The sequence below is a fragment of the Protopterus annectens genome, chromosome 2.part2, assembly GCF_019279795.1.
Source record: "Protopterus annectens isolate FY-2018-M chromosome 2.part2, PAN1.0, whole genome shotgun sequence".
Lineage (NCBI taxonomy): Eukaryota > Metazoa > Chordata > Ceratodontiformes > Protopteridae > Protopterus > Protopterus annectens.
In genome coordinates, this window is record NC_056730.1 from 396948240 (window position 1) to 396970248 (window position 22009).

General features: G+C 41.6%; 1 protein-coding gene across 1 annotated transcript in view; it reads right to left on the minus strand.

Annotated features, from left to right (window-relative positions):
• Positions 1-22009, minus strand: part of LOC122795645 (leucyl and cystinyl aminopeptidase) — a 1650338-nt gene that overhangs the window by 849575 nt on the left and 778754 nt on the right. Inside the window, exon 7 of the mRNA XM_044063917.1 lies at positions 1499-1612. Within this exon, the coding sequence (XP_043919852.1) occupies positions 1499-1612 (114 nt within the window). The remainder of the gene's footprint in view (positions 1-1498; positions 1613-22009) is intronic.

Below are 22009 nucleotides of genomic sequence, written 5' to 3' on the forward strand. Positions count from 1 at the left end.
TAATTTAGCTTGTTTCTGCAGGCACACATATGAAATGTAGTGTGTTTGGGCTACAACAGCTTTTCCATCACTTAGTGCAGATGATTAAAGCTATGCACTATTGAAAAGCAGCTTCTCATAGTACATAATACATTCCTGTAGCCTTCATTTGTCGACTGTGACTCTGCTAAGTTACTCCACCAGGCAGTACTTCGAGGCTGTTCTTGAAAAGGGACACATGTCTAGTGGGATATCCCAGCCAATGATTTCCAAATTTGCTTTTTGAATTTCTGCACCCTTCAAATAGACATTAATTAGTATGCTATTTGAGTATAAATCTCAGCGCGTCTCTTGCAGTTTAATGGGCTGCAAGATGCACATGCACTACTAAATGTAAGAGAAAATAACTTTGCTATTGCTCATGCTAAGTCTGTTTTCAATGTGAGAGTGTTTTGTTTTTGTTTGGAAAATAGCTGTCGATGTTTTTTTCTGTAAAGTTTGAAATAAAAGTTTTAAATAAACTTCAAAAATCTGTGGCAATTTTAAAAGTAAAGAAGAACATAGTACTTACATTAACAGGGTGGAACTGTGCTTATGTTAACAGGAAAGTGAAAGCCAAGGTTAAGGATACTAGTGTGGATGATGGGGTCACCTACAGAAGGGTTGGGTCTGGTCGCAATGTACTACACTAGGCATCAGTTAGGGTGTGTTTAAATCCGCAATACGTACTGAAGATGAATTCATTCTGAAGTGTAAAGGTCAGATAATACAAAAAAGCACTATGAATTCCACCCTTGGAATATTTTTAAACACATTTCTAAATTACATTTTAACATAATTTTCAATATCTGGAAAGGACATGTGCAGACAATCAATCTGAAGGAGTTTTGTTAAATTTTCTACTTAATACGCATTCCCTGCTATCTGCTGAACTTCAGAAGTACAGAATACCCAAGTTAATTCACACAAATAAAAGACTGCAGTTTTACAGCATCAAAAACAGCTATTAAAAACTCCAAAATAATTTTTAAATGGCATATATTAAAAGTTTATATTATCAATGCAGCAGCATAATGCAGAAAATAATCCTTTCACTTGTGATTCAGAGCTTTACAAAAAATGTGATAAATTCAAACACTACTTTGATGCATTGATGAACACAACCCATGACTCAGTTAAAGTAACAAACTTGAAACAGCCATCAAAGGGCATCTTGTTTTCTTCAAACAGGAAAAATGTATTTATGTATAGTTTGATACATATCACAAGGGACACGGGAGTTGAAATCTTCTAAAACTGTTTCTAATGTTCTGATGTGTCTATAGCACAGGATATTGTTATGCAATGCTTCTCTCTGCAAACAGGACCCACCAGGGAGATTTTGCAAATCTTAAAAAATGAAAAACAAATTCTTTGGAAAACAAAAACAAAACAAATGGTTAAGTAGTTGTCTGCATCAATACAGCAAAAAGAAAACCAAGCTACACTATACAAAATGAAAAGCACACATAATACTTACATTAGAGAGATCTGGGAAGGTATAGTCCATTGCAACATATGACATGAATGTTGCAAATCCTTCATTCAACCAAAGGTCATTCCACCACTTCATGGTTACCAGGTTACCAAACCACTGAAACAGAGTAAGAGTGTGTCATCTTCAATATACAGGATGCTAATTTTACTACACATCATGACAAATCTGAGAAAATGCCATTTGTTTTCCTATGCTTGTCTAATTTTCTCTAAAACATGTCCATGTCAGATATGAAGCTAAAGTATTAAAGAAACATGGTCCTAAACATCTAAACACTGGATGAAAATGAATCTGAATTCAATACAAAAATGATTTTGCTTTGCAACATTTTAACTTATGATGACTTTTAAACGTGAGTGTGGGATTTTTTTCTGCATTGCTAAGACTATACATCATACTTCTGGAATACCAAAATTAATATCATCTGGAATGAACAGACATAGAACTATACCTTCCAATATCACATTCTAAGGGAACCTGCACAAAGCATGTGAGACAAAAGTGTGCTTGCATAAGGACACTCTTTGGAAACAAAGGAAGATTCCTGGGGTATTTCACAGACACCACATCACCCTAATAAGAGAAATGTGGTACATAAAAAAACGTCTTGAATGTAAAATAATGACAATGAAAGCAAAGTTTACCTGCAAAAAAGATGTGAAGTGGAAAAGCAGATGTGACTACAAGTACTTAGTAGGTCAGTAGCAGTAAAATAACAAAGACAAGTAGAATGACAGAAGGAGACAGCCTGGTTAACCTTACAAGCGTGACAAAGTACAGCTGTGTCAGATCTTACCATTATGTCCTACTTCTCACTGTTACAGTATTCTATACTCTTGGGATATTTCGCGGAGGACAGCTGATTGTCTCGGCCAACATACTAAAGCCTTTACACCTTCCAGGCACTGTAGATCAGACATATGTCCTATGTGCAAGGGGTATGGTACATATGAGATATATGAGCACCTAATCTTCAGAACTGAAATGCCTCAGAAAAACCAAAGCAACCACAGAGGAAAGCAACATGAACATCTAGGAAGGGATAAAGAGAAAAAGGATGCAAGAAAGATACTCGGCTAGAAGGAAAGCAACAGAAGATAAAAAGAAGTTATGTACTCACCATAACGTTCCATCTGTGTGGCCCATTTTCATTCTTCCTCAGCTGTTGGGTTGGAGTCCAACCCTCAGACCTGACTCAGATGCTTTTTCCAGTTTGTGGAACAAACAAACTTTCATGCTCCTACATTACCCATAATGCCCCAGACACCCAACATACCTCAGATCTTGTGTGCTGCCCCTTAAGCTAGTGAGTATAATGCAATAAAGAGAGAATAGCATCTGGAGCTCAAATAAAGGAGCATTGGTTGGAGGGAGGGAAGTTGAGGAAGAATGGAAAGGGACAACACAGATGGAATGTTATGATGAGTGCATAACTTCTTTATATAACGTTGTCATTTTCATTCATTCCTTAACTAATGGGACAGAGTCCCCAGCTACCTATATCCTGGGAGGACTAAAAGGAAAGATATTCCCGAGTACCACTGAGCTAAAGGCTGCTTGTCCCCTAGACACCGGATCCAATTTGTAATCAGCAATAAAGGTATAAGGATTAGCCCAAGTTATGGTGGCGCATATATCATCCATACAGGATCTAGATAGAAAGGCTGAAGAAGTTGTCATAGACCGGGTGGAATGAGCTTTTGGTGGTTTTGGTAAAGATGTACCCAATTTTTCATAAACAAAGGCAATACAATCAGTTAACAATTTAGCTGAAGTCATTTTAGAAACTGGTTTGCCCAATTTTGATTCCAAAGAAGAAACAAAAAAAAAGTTATGTACCTACCATAATGTTCCATGTTAGTTGTCGCCTCTCGCCTTCTTTCTTGCTGGTTGGGTTTGGAGCCGATCCTCGGCTCCGACTCGGCCATCTTCTAAAGCTCGAGAGCTACAAACTGGCTCGAGGCCTCCCCATATCCCATGATGCCTGGCACTAGATACCCAGATCTCGTTTGGTAAGACTAACAGCAGACAAAATAATGAAGGAATCCTATCCTTATCATACATAAGCCCAACTATAAAGACCACTAGGTACAATGGGATAGCCAGAGAAGGCTCAGCCTGAGCAATATTATAGAGAAAACCCTTCTCGGTCTAGTAGGATGGGGGATGGAGGGGGGGATGCAAGAAAGAAGGCGAGAGAAGACAACTAACATGGAACGTTATGGTAGGTACATAACTTCTTTATGTTAAGTTGTCTATCTTACCTTTATTCTTGCTGGTTGGGACAGCATCCCTAGCACCCAATATCCTGGGTGGCTCAATGGAACAGAGTCTTCAGAACAGTGGAACCAAAATCAGCTCTGCTCCTGGAAATCACTTCCAACTTATAATGCGAGATGAAAGTATGAGGGTTTGCCCACGTAGCTGCTGCACAAATAGATTCCATGGGCAACCTAGCCTGAAAGGCAACCAAAGTGGCTAATGCTCTGGTGGAGTGCCCTTTTGGTTTAACAGGCAATTGTTTATTCCTCAGCTGATAGATAAAAGTAATGATAGAAGTCAGACACCTGGATAAAGTTACTTTTGATACTGGTATACCTTGTTAGAAGTCAGCCACCTGTATAAAGTTACTTTTGATACTGGTATACCTTGTTAGAAGTCAGCCACCTGTATAAAGTTACTTTTGATACTGGTATACCTTGTTAGAAGTCAGCCACCTTTATAAAGTTACTTTTGATACTGGTATACCTTGTTTGCCCTCTGCATAAGAGAGGAAAAAAGCTGATCCGATTTTCTGAAGGCCTTAGTCCTGTGCAAATAAAAACGCAGTTGTCTGTGAACATCTAAGTGATGTAACTTATATTCCACCCTGTTGGGATGGTTGGGAAAAAACAAAGGACGGTCAATGGACTGATTCAAGTTGTTCTCAGAAAAAACCTTAGGAAGGAAGCATGGATTAGTCCTAAGAGCAACCCTGTCTTTGTAGTACACTAGGTAGGGGGGAAGTGTACAAAGAGCCTGCAGCTCGGAAACTCATCTGGCTGAAGTGATTGCTACCAGAAAAAGTGTTTTCCACGATAAAAACTTCAACGAACAGGAAGCTGCCGGTTCAAAGGGGGGCAAAATTAGAGAGGCTAGAATCAAATTCAGATCCCACGGGGGTGGAGGATCTCTAACCGGGGGCCTGAGCAGAGTGGTTCCTTTGAGGAAGACCTTACAAAGCTTATGAGACATTATACTACTTTCTGAAAGCCCAATGTGAAAATTTGAGATTGCGGCTAACTGCACTCTAATTGTAGCTGAAGCAGAGCCAGCATGAAAAAGCTCCACGAGGAATTCCAAGATGTGGTGAACAGGGGCTGAAAAAGGATCTATATTCTTAGCCTCTGCCCAGGAAGAAAAACGTTTCCACTTACTAGCGTAAGTTTTTCTAGTGGTAGACTTGTGTGATGATAAAATGATTTCACGCACTGACTGGGAGATATCCGGAAGCCTGGCTGGGGTTGGAAGTGGAACAACCAAGCTGTGAGCTTGAGAGATTGTAGGGAGTGAAGCAGCCCACCCGACTGATGGATCAGAAGGTCTGGAATTGGTTCCAGAGTCCAAGGCTGCTCGATAAGGTAATGATGCAGGAATGGAAACCATATTTGTTGAGGCCAATACGGGGCAATGAGGATCATTTTACAACCCAATAGGGTAGCTTTCTGTATCAGCTTGGGAATTACAGGAAACGGGGGAAATGCATATAGAAGTCCCTGAGGCCAATCGTGGACTAGAGCATCTCTGGGGGAATACTCTGGATGTGGAAGGAGAGAGAAGTTGTTGTTGCTGCACTTGCTGTTGAAGGGGGTGGCAAAGAGGTCGCAGCAAGGTTGCCCCCATTTGCGGAAGATTTGGTCCGCCACTACTTGATTCAGAGACCACTCGTGAGGCATCAGAATAGCTCTGCTCAGCCTGTCTGCTATGATGTTGGATTTCCAAGGATATGCGTTGCAGTCAGAAACCGTTGGGAAGAGATCGCCCACTGCCAGAGTCTGAGTGCTTCTCGACATAGGGGGTAGGACCTGGTTCCGCCCTGCTTGTTGATGTACCATACAACTGACATATTGTCCGTTTGAATTGCAACTGTCCCGGTAGGAAGAGAGTCCTGAAGAGCTTGCAATGCTAAAAGCACAGCTCTCAACTCCAAGACGTTTATGTGCAGATGGTACTCCTGAGGTTGCCAAGTGCCTTGGACTGCTCTGCCCTGATAATGCCCCCCCCACCCGATCAGGGAGGCGTCCGTGGTTACCTGGAGGGGGAAGTACAAATGATCTGCCCAGGGGTACTGATGGGGAAAACATCCACCATGCAAGGTGCTTTTTGCATGCTTCTGTAATGGTAATCATGTGAGACATGGGAAGCTGTTGAAAGGACCATTGGGTGAAAAGGAGCCATTGGAGAATCCTCATATGGAAACAGGCCAGTGGGATGAGTATGACTGCCGCTTCCACGAGACCCAGGGTTTGAAGTACGAACCTGGCTTGAATTCTCTTACAACCTAACAAGACCTGGGCATGCTGAGAAATGACTAACACCCTGTCTGGTGGAAGGCTGGCTGACCTGTCTTTTGTATTTAAGTTTGCGCCTATAAAGATGATAGACTGACAAGGCGACAATGCAGATTTTTCGAAATTTATAGTGATACCTAGTCTGAAACACATCTGTATGGTATAGTCTCTGGCTTGCAGAAGATGATGCCTGGTGGTAGCAGTGAGGAGCCAGTCATCTAGATAAGGAAACACCTGGAATCCTTGCCGTCTGAGATGAGTGGCAACTACTGCCATACATTTGGTGAACACCCTGGGGGCTGTGGTGAGACCAAAGGGCAGAGCTCTGAACTGATAATGGCTGGCTCCCAGCCGGAAGTGCAATAATCTTCTGGAGCGCCTGTCCATTTTGATGTGGTAGTATGCATCCTGAAGATCTATGGAGCACATCCAATTGTCCTGACCCACGAAGGGTAAAATGGACTGTAGCCTGACCATCCGAAATTTGGTTCTTTGTACAGACCTGTTTAGTCTGCTGAGATCCAAAATGGGTCTCCAGTCCCCTGTCTTTTTTGGTACCAAAAAGAACCCTGAGTAAATTCCGGATCCTTGCTGGTCTGCTGGGACTTGCTGGATCGCCCTTTTTCTTAGCAGTTTTGCAACTTCCTGAACTGCTTGATCCCTTAGATTGGGTGGAATATCTGGAAGAGATTTGTTCGGCAAGAATGGTGTGCGAACTAAGGGAATTTTGTAACCTCTGGATATAACAGACTGTACCCATTTGTCTTGTGCTATGTCTTGCCAGGCTCTTGGGTACAGCGGTAATCTTCCCCCCAACTGCCTCCAGAGGTGGACAGCTGGGCAACCCTTCAGGGATGCTGGAAGGACTTGTCAGAGAAAGATTCTCTGCTGCCCTGATTTTGCAGACCCCCTCTGCCACGAGGGCGGCGTCTGTTATTGTTCCCTCTTCTGCCCCTGGAGGGAAACTCACCACGTGTGTCAGGCAAAGCTCCCTGGGATTTCCGGAACCACATCTTTCCACTCTTCTGACCCTTGTGATATGGTCTGGAAGGAGTGGAAAAACGGACCCCTACAGCAGAGAGAGTCTTGCCTTCCTGTTCACACCTGGTAAGGGTGTCCTTCACCTGAGATCCAAAGACAGAGGAACCATCAAAGGGGGTGTTGGTGAAAGATGCTCTGAAAGGTTCCGCAAAGTTACAAAGCCGCATCCATGCGTGTCTCCTCAGAGTGGCACCTGTGCCTATGGCTCTACTCGCCCCATCGGCTGCATAAGAAATGAGCCTCATGGAGGAGTTAACCACTGAATTAAGAGTCGCCAGCTGGGAGGCAACCTTGGCCTGGGCCCCCTCAGCTGATAGATCTTGAAGGGTATCTCCAAGCTCTTTAAGGAGATCCCTCTGTAGACGGGTGAAGTGGCACAAGTAATTCAGAGACTTCATGGTAAAAGTCACTGAAGAAAACATCCGCTTCCCATATCTGTCCATCGTCCTAGACTCCTTATTAGTGGGATGAACAGATGAAGAAGTTTCAGCCAACTCCTTCTTTGTGGCCGCCGCTACCACCATGGCATCAACAGGGACACCTTTTGTCAAAAATTGCTTGTCCTGTGGTGCAGTAATGAATTCTGCTGGTCTTCTTGGGGTCGGTTCCACTGTGTCTGGAGCTGACCACGCCTTCCGAGCCACCACAGACATCATTGGGTCAAAAGGTGGAGACATCCAGGAGGTTGAAGGTTGGGATCCAAACGCGTCCAGGAATACCGACTCATCCTCGGAAGGGTTTAGGGCAGTCCAGTTCCCCTCTGTCTAAGCATCTCAATGATGTCTGAGAAGGAGACATCTTCAGAGGGGGACCTCGGGGACCCTTCCGAATACTCTAAGTCGGTATCTGATGTGACAGACTCAGGGGAGTCAACATGCTTACTCTAGCATTTCCTCTTACGAGGTGGCTCCTCTGAATGATCAGGGGAGGCCTCGGAAGAGGAAGATACACTCAAAGGGGTGTCCTGGGGTGCTGGATCCCCACGCTTGGGGTCTGGAAGAGAGGCAGAGGCTGACGCAGGCACCATAGGGAGAGGAGCCGAGGTGATTGATCGTGGCACTGGCTCAGGGGCCAGAACACTCCTCATCACCTCGAAGGCATCCCGATCGGAACGAAGAGAGGGATCCGGTTCAGAAGAAATCAGAATCCCCCTCCGCACTGAGGGGGAAGGCTCTGAGGTCGATGTGGGAGCCGAACTCACCTGAGCCGAGGCTCCGAGGGGGAGAGCGGGGTCGGACAAGGGTCCGATGCCACTCGCCCCTTCGGAGCCGACCATGGAGTCCCGGGTGCCCAGATCCCTCCAAGGACGGAACCATGGAAGTGATCGGAACCGAAGGAGCAGGTATCGGACCCGACGGTTCCCAAAGGAGGAATATCTGCAGATGTGGACGGAGCTGACCCTTGGTGAGGGGGGCTGGACAACATTTTAGCCAGGGCCTGCGATTTTAGCAGTCTGCTGACCACTCTTTCCAAGTCATTGTCCGAAAGTCTTGAGGACCGAGAAGTGTGGGATGAGCGATGACTATGCTCCGATTGGAGCAGAGGCGATCTCAGAGCAGAGCGTATCGACTCCAGAGACGGAGACCTGGACCTTTTTCGTCTCTCAGAGTGCTCCGAAGAGCATATTGGAGCAGACTGGGAGGGAGTTGCATCGGTTCCAGCTGGAGCCGAAATTGAAGGTACAGATTCACCCAACTACGGCTCCGAACTGGGAGCCAACGGTTTAGGTGCCTTGGAAGATTTCACAGGCTGAGCCTTAGCTGGTGAATCTTGAGGTTTAAATAAACCTCTAAGGATCAATTTATTTTTGCGCTCCTGCAGGACCCTTGGATTGAACGCATGGCAAATGGAGCAAGAGTCCTGCAGGTGCACGGCGCCCAGACAATAAACACAAGAAGTGTGACCATCTGTCAGAGACATCTGACAGCATGAGTCACACTTCTTGAATCCGGATGGCTTAGGATCCTTGGACATATTGACAGGCAAGCCCAAAGGAAAAAAACACACTCTCACAAAGGTTAAGGTACTAACACAACAACAATACACTACAAGTTACCAGAACCGACAGTACACCAACAACTGTAATAAGTATAGCCAAACTAATTAACAGTGATAATAAGAAAAGATTTTTTTTTTTTTTAAGAAATAGAGTAAAAGGTTATAACTCAAACAGACACCTAGAGATAAGGTTATCCTCTAACTTAAACGGAAAACCTTAGAGGAAAAAGGGAAAAGTAGAAGGGGGAGGGGAAACTCTCTAAGTAAAACGAGTTTCTGAAGAGAAAAGACAAGGATTCAGCTACAAAAACTTATACAAATTAATGGAAATAACTAAACAATAATTCTACTCTAAATATTTACTAAATTGTGACAGAAAAAAGACAATATAGAAGTTTTATACGACCTGAGCCAGTAGAGCAACCTTGCAGCAGAAGCGGCAAACGAGATCTGGGTATCTAGCGCCAGGCATCATGGGATATGGGGAGGCCTTGAGCCAGTTTGTCGCACTCGAGCTTTAGAAGATGGCCGAGTCGGAGCCGAGAATTGGCTCCAAACCCAACCAGCAAGAATGAAGGTGAGATAGACAACTTAACATCAACTGTTCTGATTTCCTCAAATTTCTGGTTGTATATAAAAAGATAATTGTCTGTGAACATCCAAAAGGTGCAACATATACTCTCCTGGTTGGAAACATTTGGAAAGAAAACTGGAATACTAATGACCTGTTTAATATTGGATTCTGACAACAACTTAGGAAGAAATTAGGAGTTGGTTCATAAGGACACCCTATCCTTATGAAAAATCAAATAAGGTGGCTTGGAAGACAGGGCCTGAACTTCTGAAACTCATCTGATAGAAGTATTTGCCTCTAAAAAGGCAGCTTTCAAGTTCAAAACTCTTAGGTCACACTTAGCTGATGGTTCAAATGGAGATTGTGCCAATGATTATAAAACAATATTTAAATCCCAAGGAGAGTGGGGTCTTTCAACAGTGGTCTAAGAAAGGTTCCACTTAGAAAGGCTTGACAACATTTGGAAAAAAAGCTAAAGATGAATTAGGGGACTTGGCAATCTTGAACAGAACTGGGGAAGTCGTCTGTTCAAAGGGGAGGCAAAAAAACTACTTGAGGAGTACCACACTGATGTGCAATGTCTAAAAACACTTCCCTATGAAGCATCCATTTGTGAGGATTTGTCCTGGACCTGCTCAAAGAGTCTGCCTGAAGAAATGTAAACAGCTTGAAGAACCAGGTGATAGACTGCAAAATTGCAACCCTGAAGAGCCAGTCTGCAAAGAAGGTAAGATTTTGTGCCCCCTTGTTTGTTGATGTATCACATCACTGCAGTACTGTCCAAAAAACACTTACTGGACCTGGAATCCAAAGGCATAAAAGGCCTGGAAAACTACAAGTACAGCCCTCATCTCCTTGATGTTGATATGGTTTGCCAGTTGTTGATGGGACCAAAGACCCTGGACTTTAGAGGTCCTTGGAGGAGGCTCCACAACTTTGACTGTAAGCATCTATCTGAGGAAGGACAGGAACCTGAAGAGACAGACCTGGATAATGAGAAATCTGATAAATCTACTATATGAGCTCAAGCTTGAGAAAAAGCAAAACAGGAACCAAACACTCCAGATAATGGCAGTGCTGGAGCCAAGCAGTACTGAAATGCCACGGAAATTTTCTTACGTGTGAGTTCGGCAAACAGAACCATGGAAATTGGTGGATGGCGTGATTGCTGTACCCTCAGAGCTCAGAGAATTTCCCTTACAGGAAGGACTGGAAGAGATAAAAGCACTGTAAATGAGCAGTCGAAGACAGGACCTTGAAAGGCAGGAGGCAAGCCAACATTGGAATGGTCTGAATCCTGCAAGCCAGGAACACGCGGTCTTGAGATGAAGTCAACACAGACTTTTTGCAACTGAGGGTGAATGACACACCTCACAGAAAAAGCAAAGTGAAGTGCAGATCTTCATGCAAAACTACTAAAAAGAGGGCTTGAATCAAAAGGTCATCCAAGTAAGGAAATATCTGAATTCCCTGAAGTCTGCAGAAGTGGAAAACATTTGGTAAAGACCCTCAAAGCTGTAGAAATACTAAAAGCCAATGCAGATAACTGAAAATGAGAGGAAGAAATACAAAAATGTAAAACCTTCCTGAAGCTAGTATAAATATGGAATGTGGAGGAAACTGTTCTTTAAATCCTGGAATACAACAAAATATTGAGGATGCTGTGATGTCTGGCCAATATCCCACCAAACTGCCACCAAATGTAAAGTCCGGATAATATCTGACCAAACTGCCAACAATATGCGACGTCCTCACACTATCCTGGGTCAGTAACTAAGGAGCTTCAATCCTCACTACTGACTCCATTGTGAGACCATCACTTAAATGGAGTAATATTTCACAATTTCCCCTAAGAGCCCAAAAGGAACACACTCTACACTTTGGGACTTGACTGTACTTCTGCCCACCACTAATGTACCTCCTTATTATTCACTTCAGAGCAATGTATCTCAGATTAAGACCTCTGATACACTCCCACTTCAATAAAGTAAGTCTCACACATTCAAACAATATTTGGAAAGTCTGACACAGTTTTCCATCTGTGTCCCTTCCCCAAAATACTACCACCAACCACAGCATCTACATGCCCTTTCAAAGGGGTGTCAAGTTATGAAAATTAGATATTAAAACAAATGATAGCAAATGACCTAAAGCAGCCAGGATTTCTGAGTGGACCAGGAGGTTATCAAAGCAGGTATAAGCACTCTCAAATCACTACAGAAAACAGAGACTGACCAGGCACAATGTAAGTTAATAAAATGATTAAAAATACAAAACAGTAGTTTCCAAATAAACAAACAGAACTCAGTCACCAGGAAAATTAAATCACTACTGAAGGATAGAAATCCAACATTTAGAAAAACTCCAATTAGTTATAATTTTCCTATCTGACTAAAGAACACTGTCCCTGATCTAAACTAAATTATTACAACAGAGCAAAGGCAGGCTTACAGTCCTTGGTGAGTCCCTGTGGGTAGCCAGTGCACAGCACAACCATGAACAACTGCAACTGACAACTATAACTGACTACAACCATCTTCAGCAGGCTCTTTTACAAACCAGCTTAACTGTCATAACTGTTCTAGTTCTAATTTTCATTTCATATTTTGAAACTTAACCAACAGCTACTTACTAAAGTTCCTTCCTGTCTTTAAGCCTCTGACAGTAACACATAGCATCTCTCAACAGTCCGATGACATCATCTGAAGAGTAGCTGATTCTGATTCTCCATTTAGAATCTTCTTCACAAATATGTGCAGTTAGAAATGTAAAAGGACACTACCCAAGTCTTTAAAACATTCTGTACAAATAGATTATAAATCAACATGTAAGAACTTCTGTGCAGTATCATAGCTAGTCATGCTGGCATATAACACAGGTTAATTTGAAATTATGTACAAAATCTCAGCCATGTTAGCATAGATGATAGTATGAACAGCAGATGCAGGGTGGTATCCAATGAGACGGAGCCCGAATAATGTGGGGTAATATTTCACTAATTGACTATGTGTGTATTTAAGGAGTTATCAGCCAGTAATTCACTGTTCTGAAGAAGTCTGAGTATTGACGAAAGCGCTTAACTTGTTGTTTTATCATTTTTAAACTGTGACTTTATGTGTATTTGTACTTCATTTTGATCATTGGATTGAGTAAAGAATTTTTTCATTACTCGGGCTCCGTCTCGTTGGATACCACCCTGCATCTGCTGTTCATTCTAGTTTTTATTCTGCTTACTGAGTTTGTCGGTGTTTTGTTATGGATGCAAGTGGCCAGGTGACCGGCGTTGATGGTGTCGATTTACAAACCGTCTTGACTTCTGTGACGCTTCTTACCAAGACTGTTGCTGAACTGTCAGCCAAGGTCGATAATATTATCAGTGACAATGCTGGCTTGAGAAATAGTCCTTTGGACACTTCACAGTCTAGTTCTTGTTCTTCCATTCCTCCAGGACAAGGAAATAATTGCCAGGGTAACAGGAATAAGGAAGTGACATATTCCACTACCATTGGTGGGTCTGGCACTCAAGGCTTGAATATGCATGAGCCTCGTGAAGCGGACTACGTTAACATTTCCATAGAACATTGGTTAAAAACTGATCTCAGTTTAAATTGTAGGAACGAGAATGTGAATTCTGACCTGGGTACACTAGATCAACAAATCCACATGTTTAAAACTTTATTATTCAAATATAAGAAAATTCAGTTAGAAAATGAGTACCTAACTGAATGTATTAAGAGGGAGCAAGTCCCTAAAGGACTATGAATTTGGAAATATCCAACCAGGTTGGAAAAGGATTCACATCTTTACAAAGAACTTTTGGGATTTTTTAACAGACAAGGCTGTGAATTGTTACATATTCTTATTGTGGATAACAATGAGAAAATGGCACTATTGTTAAGAGAAATTAATCAGGTAGATGTCAACATTAAAAATGACTTATTGTTTGAATCTAAGAAAAATGTTTTTAATGCTGTGTTTGATACTGTCTGTAATGAACTCAGTGATTTAAAAGGGTGAAAGGAAAGGAAGTTATGTAGGGACAAAATGAATTATGAGAAGGGTGTGGCTTATCTAGACCCCCCCCCCAAGAGGGCAATTTAATCAAATTACTGGTAATCACAATACTTATACGTTAGGGCAAGCTTGTGAGACACAGGATGATGATAAGGAAGGAGAGGAAATCCCTTTAGAACAAGCCCCCCTCAGGAGATCGGAGAGGCTAATCAACCAAAGACAGACGAGGTCGAATTATTACAGTCCTCGATCTGCACCACGGAGGGGGAGGGGGGATGGAACAACTACCGGAGATAAGCAGCCCATCACAGACTGAGAATGTGATTCTTTCAATTGTGACTAATGATTTGGGTGACTTCAGTATTTATAATTACAGTGGTCTTACTATCACTAGGGAATGGTCGGATTTTCTATCCAAAGGTATGAATTTTGTGCCTACTAGTAAGGGCAACATAGTAGATGTTATGGTGCAGTTAAAACTATTTACAAGGAAATTAAATCTAGCATTATTTTTTCCTGATAGTAATTTTACTTATGGCTCAAACCTTAGGAGACCAAGTACCTTTCAACCTCCCAATCACCCTTTGGTACAAATATTTGAGGTTATATGTGAAAACGACATTAGAACACGATTGGGTTATAGGCATAATGACTCACCCATAGACAATTTAAAAATAGAGGAGAAGGGTATTTTGAGTGAAATTTTATATCAGACTAATATAAGACTTATGAAACCGGACAAGGGTGGGGGTCTGGTTATTATGAATACTGATGATTACAATAGTAGAATGTTTGACATACTATATAGTGAAGTGTACACTGAGACCTCACGAAATGAATTAAACATAGCATATCGTAACATTGACTTAGAAATGAAGCAACTTTTACAGAATGGACAAATCACACTAGACACACACAACTACATTTTAACATAACATCCCAGGATTCCCACCATATTTGGAATACCAAAAATTCACAAATCAATACACAGTCCAACTTTAAGACCCATTGTAGATGCCAAAGCCCCCAAAACATTTAGTATAGCAAAATACATTGACAGTATGACTAAGGGGGTCCTTGATAATCAGACTACTATAATTAAGGACTCATGGGACTTTCTTGGTAAAGTCAATCAGAATATGTATGACAGTAACCTCATCCGGTGACTATTGACGTCTGTGACCTGTTTTCAATTATACCACATGATATAGGTCTGGACTGGTTCTATGAGTTTCTATGCAGTAATTCGTCATTGAATCATGACACCATCTTGACCATCCGTACGTGTATGGAGATGGTTTTGGAAAATAATTTCATTACATTTGAAGGACATTTATTTAAACAAAGGCTTGGAGTTGCCATGGGTGCATGTTGTGCACCAATCTTCGCCAACATTGTCTTAGCACATTGGAAAGATCAATACATTTTTAACTCCGAATTCAGGACTTCATGGGTATTGTATGAGTGATACCTTGATGATATTGTCCTGTTTTGGAATCAATCAGAACAAGATTTGAATAGGTTCTTTTCGTACATGAACAGTACCTCCAGTTTTTTGAGATTTACTATGGTCAAGGATCTAGATTATATTCATTATTTGGACATCACCATAAAGAAAGATTATGTGAACAACTGTTTTATTTATTTTTATTTATTTATTTATTTTACATTTGTTAACCGGGAGAGTCCGACTGGATACATGTCCATTTTCAGCGGAGGCCCGGGGAGAAAAGCTCCAAGTACATAACAGACATATGAACATTGTTAATGCAAAAAAAGGAAGATAGTTGAGTTCTAAATACAATATAAAGATATATCACATCTTGGGGAAAAAAAAACAACAGCAGCATATAAAAAAAAAACATAGGTCAGTTACAAAGGCGAGGCGCCTTGTTAAAAAGGGGTTAAGGATAGTGAGGTAAGAGAAGGGGTTTATTTCCCAACTATATAGGAAACCAACCTACTCTAACACATTATTACATTTTACTAGTGCACATCCTTTGCACCAGAAGAAGGCCCTGGTCAAGGGCCAATGTGTTAGATTGGCCAGGATGGTGTCTGACTTTTATGACTTTACCAAGGAATGTGACAATTTGTCCAATATGTTTCAGAGAAGAGGTTATCCAGAGCCTTTTCTATCAAACATCATTCAGGAAGTTATAAATAAGAGGACCAGTGGACACATTAGAGCCCTATTGGGCAATAGGGATGACCACAACAATGTGAGGCACAATACTATTTTTACACATGCACTGACACTCACATATTCTGCAGATTTTGAAGAAATCAAATACATAATACATAAATATTGGAAGGTTTTTGATAATGATATTGGGGTCTTGGACAAGATAGGTAATAGACCCACTATAGTTTATAAAAAGAGTACATCAATAAAAGGACTACTTGAAAAAGGCAAACCTAATCTCACTAGAGGTGGCATGTATAAATTTGGTAGATGTCCCCAGTGCCCTTTCATGATGGATACGGACAAATTTAAACTTAAGAATTTTGGATCCATTACTAATGAAAATGTTTTGCTATACTAAGGGGGTTGTTTATATTGCAGTATGTAAAAACTGCCAAGGTTATTATGTGGGGAAAACAAAAAATGCTTTTAGACTTAGAGTCTACCAACATTTATATGATATCAAGCAGAAAAATATGAAGAATGCTTTATTTAGGCATATTAATGACCAAAGTAATCACAGTTTTAGTTTTTTATTCTTGAACAAGTTGATTTGGGACAAAGGGGCGGACCTGTTGAGGAATATTTGGAGTACATTGAGTTAAAGTGGCAGATCAGACTGAATGCATACTCCCCTCCAGGTCTTAATGATAGAATTTCTATAGCACCACTTTTGAAACTTAAACAGTTACTTATGCTATGATTTATTTATATTGTCATTGGTATTTTTTGCCTTATAACATTCTTTACATGTCACACTATTGAGTCAACATTTGGTTAGCTGACTTTTTGTATACTTGCAAATAGGGGGAGTATTCACTACTACCTTACACTTCCTGTGATGTTTCTTAATTGAAAGGAAATGATGTGGGGTAATATTTTACTAATTGACTATGTGTGTATTTAAGGAGTTATCAGCCAGCAATTCACTGTTCTGAAGAAGTCTGAGTATTGACAAAAGCGCTTAACTTGTTGTTTTATCATTTTTAAACTGTGACTTTATGTGTATTTGTACTTCATTCTGATCACTGGATTGAGTAAAGAATTTTTTCATTATTCAGGCTCGGTCTCGTTGGATACCACACCCTGAATCTGCTGTTCATTCTAGTTTTTATTCTGCTTACTAAGTTTATAGATGATAGTGTCTAATTTCTTCACAAAAGCAAGAAAGGGAAAAGTGTCTGATGAGACAACATCCTTAAAGAGAGAACCTTGAGAAACAAGTTGAGAAAGGACAGGTCTAGAATGGGCCTCAACAGCCCCTCCTTCCTGCGAACCAGAAACATTCTGGAATAAAAAAACTGTTCCTTGCTGAGACAATGGGACAGGCTGGATGGTTCTCTGTACCACAAGAACCTGAAAAAAAGAAGGTATGTCTTACCATAATGTTCCATCTGTGTTGTCTATCTTCACCAATCCTTGACAGTGGGTTCGGTTCCAAACCTCGGAACCGACTCGGCCATATCTTCCAGCTTGTGCTCTCCAAACTCTGGAGCTAGGCACTACCCACAATGTTCCTCACAGAGATGATCTCAGATCGAGTTTGCCCAATAAGTAGTATATAGAAAACAAAATATGGTCAAACATAGAACTATACAGAATGAGCCATATACGAGTCCTTAAAGGGAAACTGAGGACTAATACGGTCTAAGAGTCTCAGGATGGGGGAAGGTGGGTGGGGATGTCAAGGATTGGTGAAAATCGACAACACAGATGGAACATTATGGTAAGACATAACTTCTTTAATCTGATGTTGTCAATCTTCACCCAATCATTGACAGTGGGACAGAATCCCCAACTACGTTAGCCTTGGGAGCTTCTCAAGGAAGAATATTCCTAAGCACCATAGAGCCAAAGGATGCTCAACCCCTCGAGACCTGATCTAATTTGTAATGAGTGACAAAGGTATGATGAGACCATCATGTGGCTTCTGCACAGATGTAATCTAGAGGAGCTCTGGTATGAAAAACCACTGATGTCGCCCCAGTTCTAGTTGAATGGGCATGAACTGGTTTGGGAAGTTGAAGTCCTTTAAAATGATAGATGAACGTGATAGAGTCTCTGATTCATTTAACTAAAGTAACCTTAGCAACTGGATTACCCATATGGAGGGAATAGAATGCTACAAATAACTGATCCAATTTTCTAAATTCTTTAGTTCTGTGAAGATAAAAATGTAGTTGACTGTGTATATCTAGTAAATGAAGGGCATATTCCCCTTTATTAGGAAAATTAGGGGAAAAGACTGGTAATTGTAGTGACTGATTAATGTTGGTTTCAGAGACTACTTTTGGTAGAAAGGATGGATTTGTGGATTTGTTCAGACTGCGACTTATCTTTATGAAAAATTAGGTACGGTGATTTGCATGATAGGGCCTGCAACTCAGAATCCCTTCTTGCAGAAGTAATAGCCACAATAAATAACGTCTTCCAGGACAAATACTTCAAATCGCAAGATGCTGATGGTTCAAAAGGGCTTTAGTAAAAGCTTGAACAACAACAGATAGATCCCAAGGGGGAGCTGGTTCTTTAAATTGGGGTTTTACTATTAAAAGTCCCTTCAAGAAAGCTTTACAAAGCTTGTGAGACATTAAAGAGTCATTTATGCCTGAATGGAAATTTGAAATAGCTGACAGATTAACTTTAATCGCAGCTGCAGAGGAACCAGATTGGAAGAGTGTATTTAGAAAATACAGAACTTCATGAATGGGACTGGTATATGGGTCCAGTCCTTTATTCAAATCCCATCTAGTAAATTTTTCCCATTTGCTTTAATACAGTTTGTGACACCCGTGCCCTGGCCCAGCAATCAAGGAGCCTCAATCCTCACCACTAACACCAGAGAGGGAGTCTCATATATGAGAAAAGGATAAAAAATACACACAGTAAAGTGGAATTTCCCTTAAGAGCACACAGAGATCACAGTCAGTCTAGGGCTGGTCGCTCTCTTGCTCTCCAGGTCCTCAATAAGACTTCCCACTGACACAGCTATAGGGTCCAGATCTCAGCCAGCTGGGCAAGCTAAAATCTTCAGCACCCTCTCTGTTCAACCAGTGCTTCATATCCCTGCACAAGTAGCTGAAACACACACACTTTGATATGAGTTTATACAACCACACAGACCTTAAAAGGGTGTCCAGTTATTACAGTGCAATATTATTATCTAATTGGCAAGTGTGACTAGTCAGTCAAAGCTTATCTGGAGTGACTTGGACAGTAAACTCTATAAAAATATGCAATGTACTCTAGAGCTTAAATTATCTCTACACAAACCAGCCACAGGTAAAAGGTTTTAAAATATTTAATAATAAATAAAACCACACGACAATACTTTCTACTACACAGTCAGTGCTAGTCAAGAGTTCAGAGATCACACAGAAATACTTAAAAATAATTCAGTAGTACAGTTCTGACATCACAGAAAAACACTTAGTCTAATCTTTCTAGCTTCTAGCTAACTCTAAAAGAAAACACAAGGCTAAGATAACTTACATGTGAGCAAGAGGCAGTGCTGTGAGTTGGATGATCCAGACAAAAATGCTTAATGCATTCTGATTTTCTCTGTTTAAATTGCTATTTCAGTTCTGATGAACATTACATCATTCTTTTACATGCTCCTGGTGTTCCCAGGCTACACATTAACTGCATTTACATTCGTAACATCTCCCTTTTGTTATGTTGCAGCTGGTCAGGAAACATAATAAAAATCAATTTGCATGTTTAAATCTAGCAATTTAACTCTTGGTTAAAACAACAGAAAGAATGTCTTCATCTAGACGGACTGGAGCGGACTTTAGATCAAAGGGTCACATCATGCTTTTACTGGGTCAGTAGACAGCACTGTTGCCACATTTTTGAAACAGCATTTTTTTTTCATTTAAGACAACAAGCCTGTGATTCAAATTCATATTTACAAATGATAGAATTTATTCTATCTGTCTAGACTGGCAGCCTTTACCCTTCTCTACTAGTCCTCATACAGTTTTCTAGTAGAAGGCTTGTAATGAGCAATAATAATACGTTGGACAGGAGAAGAAAGGAAAGGATGCCTGGCAATCATGGGAATTGGAGAAGCCACGCAGTGAGCTTGAGATGTCGGAAATTCGGATGAACCATGCCCTCTGGGTGACTTAGCAGATCTGGAACTGGGTCAAAAATCCATGGTTTCCGTATCAGAGGAGGCCAAAGGAAGGGAAACCAAACTTATCAAGGCCAGAAGGGTGCAATGAGGATTAATGAATTCTCCGTCCTTTTTGCTTTTGCTAGGAATTGTGATATGGGAGGAGTCTGGGGAAAGGCATATAACAGACCGGGAGGCCAATTGCGGAGAACAGCATCTCTGGGTGACTTCCCTGGAGGGGGGGATTAGGGCAAAGTAACCTCTGCACTTGTTGTTCATGGGACAGGCAAAGCGGTCGCAGCAAGGCTGGCCCCAATGGCAAAAAAATCTTGTTTGCCACTACAGGATTTAGAGACCACTTGTGAGGCAAGGGAATAGTCCTGCTCAATTTGTCCGCTATCACGTTGGAACTTTCCAGAATGTGCATTGTTTTCAGAAAGCGGTTGGAAGAAATCGCCCATTGCCAAACTCTGAGTGCTTCTCAACAAAGTGGGTAAGATTTGGTTTCCCCTTGTTTGTTTATATACCAGACTACCGACATGTTGTCTGTCTGAATCACTACTGTCCCGAGAGGAAGGGCTTCTTGGAATGCTTGCAATGCAAACAGCACTGCCCTCATTTCCAAAACGTTGATGTGCAAGTTGCCCTCCAATTAGGACCACGTGCCTTGGACTGTCCTTCCCAGATAATGCACCCCCACCCTATCAGGGAAGCATCTGTGGTCATTATGGCTTGGGTCTGAGGAAGAATGAATGGTCAACCCAAGAGGATCAGGTCCGAATGCAGCCACCATTTCAGATCCTGTTTGCAATGGTTGGTAATCAAAACTAGATAAGATGTTGATGTATCAGAAACCACTGTGATGCTAGTAACCCCTGCAGAATTTGCATATGAAACCTCGCTAGAGGAACCAGAGTGACCAATGCCGCCATGGAGCCAAAGGTTTGAAGAAAAAGTTTCACTGGAACCCTATTGCTCTGAAGAATTTGCCTGACTTGAACTTTGATATGCGGTAGTCTTTCTGAAGCAGTGTCTAAGTGAGCACCAATGAAATCCAGTTGCAGAGAAGGCTGAAGGTTGGACTTTTTGAAATTTATTGTTATTCCTGGAGACGTACAAATATTTATGGTGTAGTCTCTTGCCTGTTGTAAAAGATGCCTGGTGGTAGCGGTGAGAAGCCAGTCATCGAGATATGGGAAAACTCGAAAACCTTGCAGTCTGAGGTGAGCTGCAACCACTGCCTTGTATTTGGCGAACAGCCTGGGGGCTATGGTGAGACCAAAGGGCAATACTCTGAACTGAAAATGACTGGCTCCTAGCCAGAAGTGCAGAAACTTCCTGGAGCGCTTTTCCATTTATATGTGGTAATAGGCATCTTGGAGGTCTACAGAGCACATCCAGTTGCCTTTTTCCAAAAACATAAGCATTGTTTGGACCAAGACCATCTGGAATTTGGTTTGCTGAACTGTCTTGTTAAACTGGCTGAAATCCAAAATGGGTCTCCAGTCCCCTGTTTTTTGGGCACTAAAAAGAATCTTGAGTAAACCCCGGATCCTGTTTGGTCTGGTGGGACTTTTTGAATGACTCTTTTTTTGAGCAGTTTTTGAATTTCTAAGACTACTGCTTCCCTCTATTGGGTGGAACATCTGGGAATTTTTTATGGGGTTTGGGACTTACAGATAGTGGAATTTTGTAACCGCTGGATATTATCTCTTGCATCCATTTGTCCAAAGTTATCAACTGCCAGGCAGGTAGATGCAGGGATAATCACCGCCCCCGACTGCCTCCAGAGGAAGGCAATCGGTCCCCCCTTCAGGGATGCTGATAGGAAGTTCCAGAGAAAGATTCTGTGGACCCCTGATTTTGCTGTCCATTTCTGCCCCTAGGGTGGTGTCTTCCATTGCTTCCCCCTCTGCCCCAGGGAAGTCTTTGCCTCGTGAGTCTTGGAAAGGCCCTTTGGTTCCTAAAATAAGGCCTCAGAGGAGTGGAGAAACATATGCCTATGGCAGAT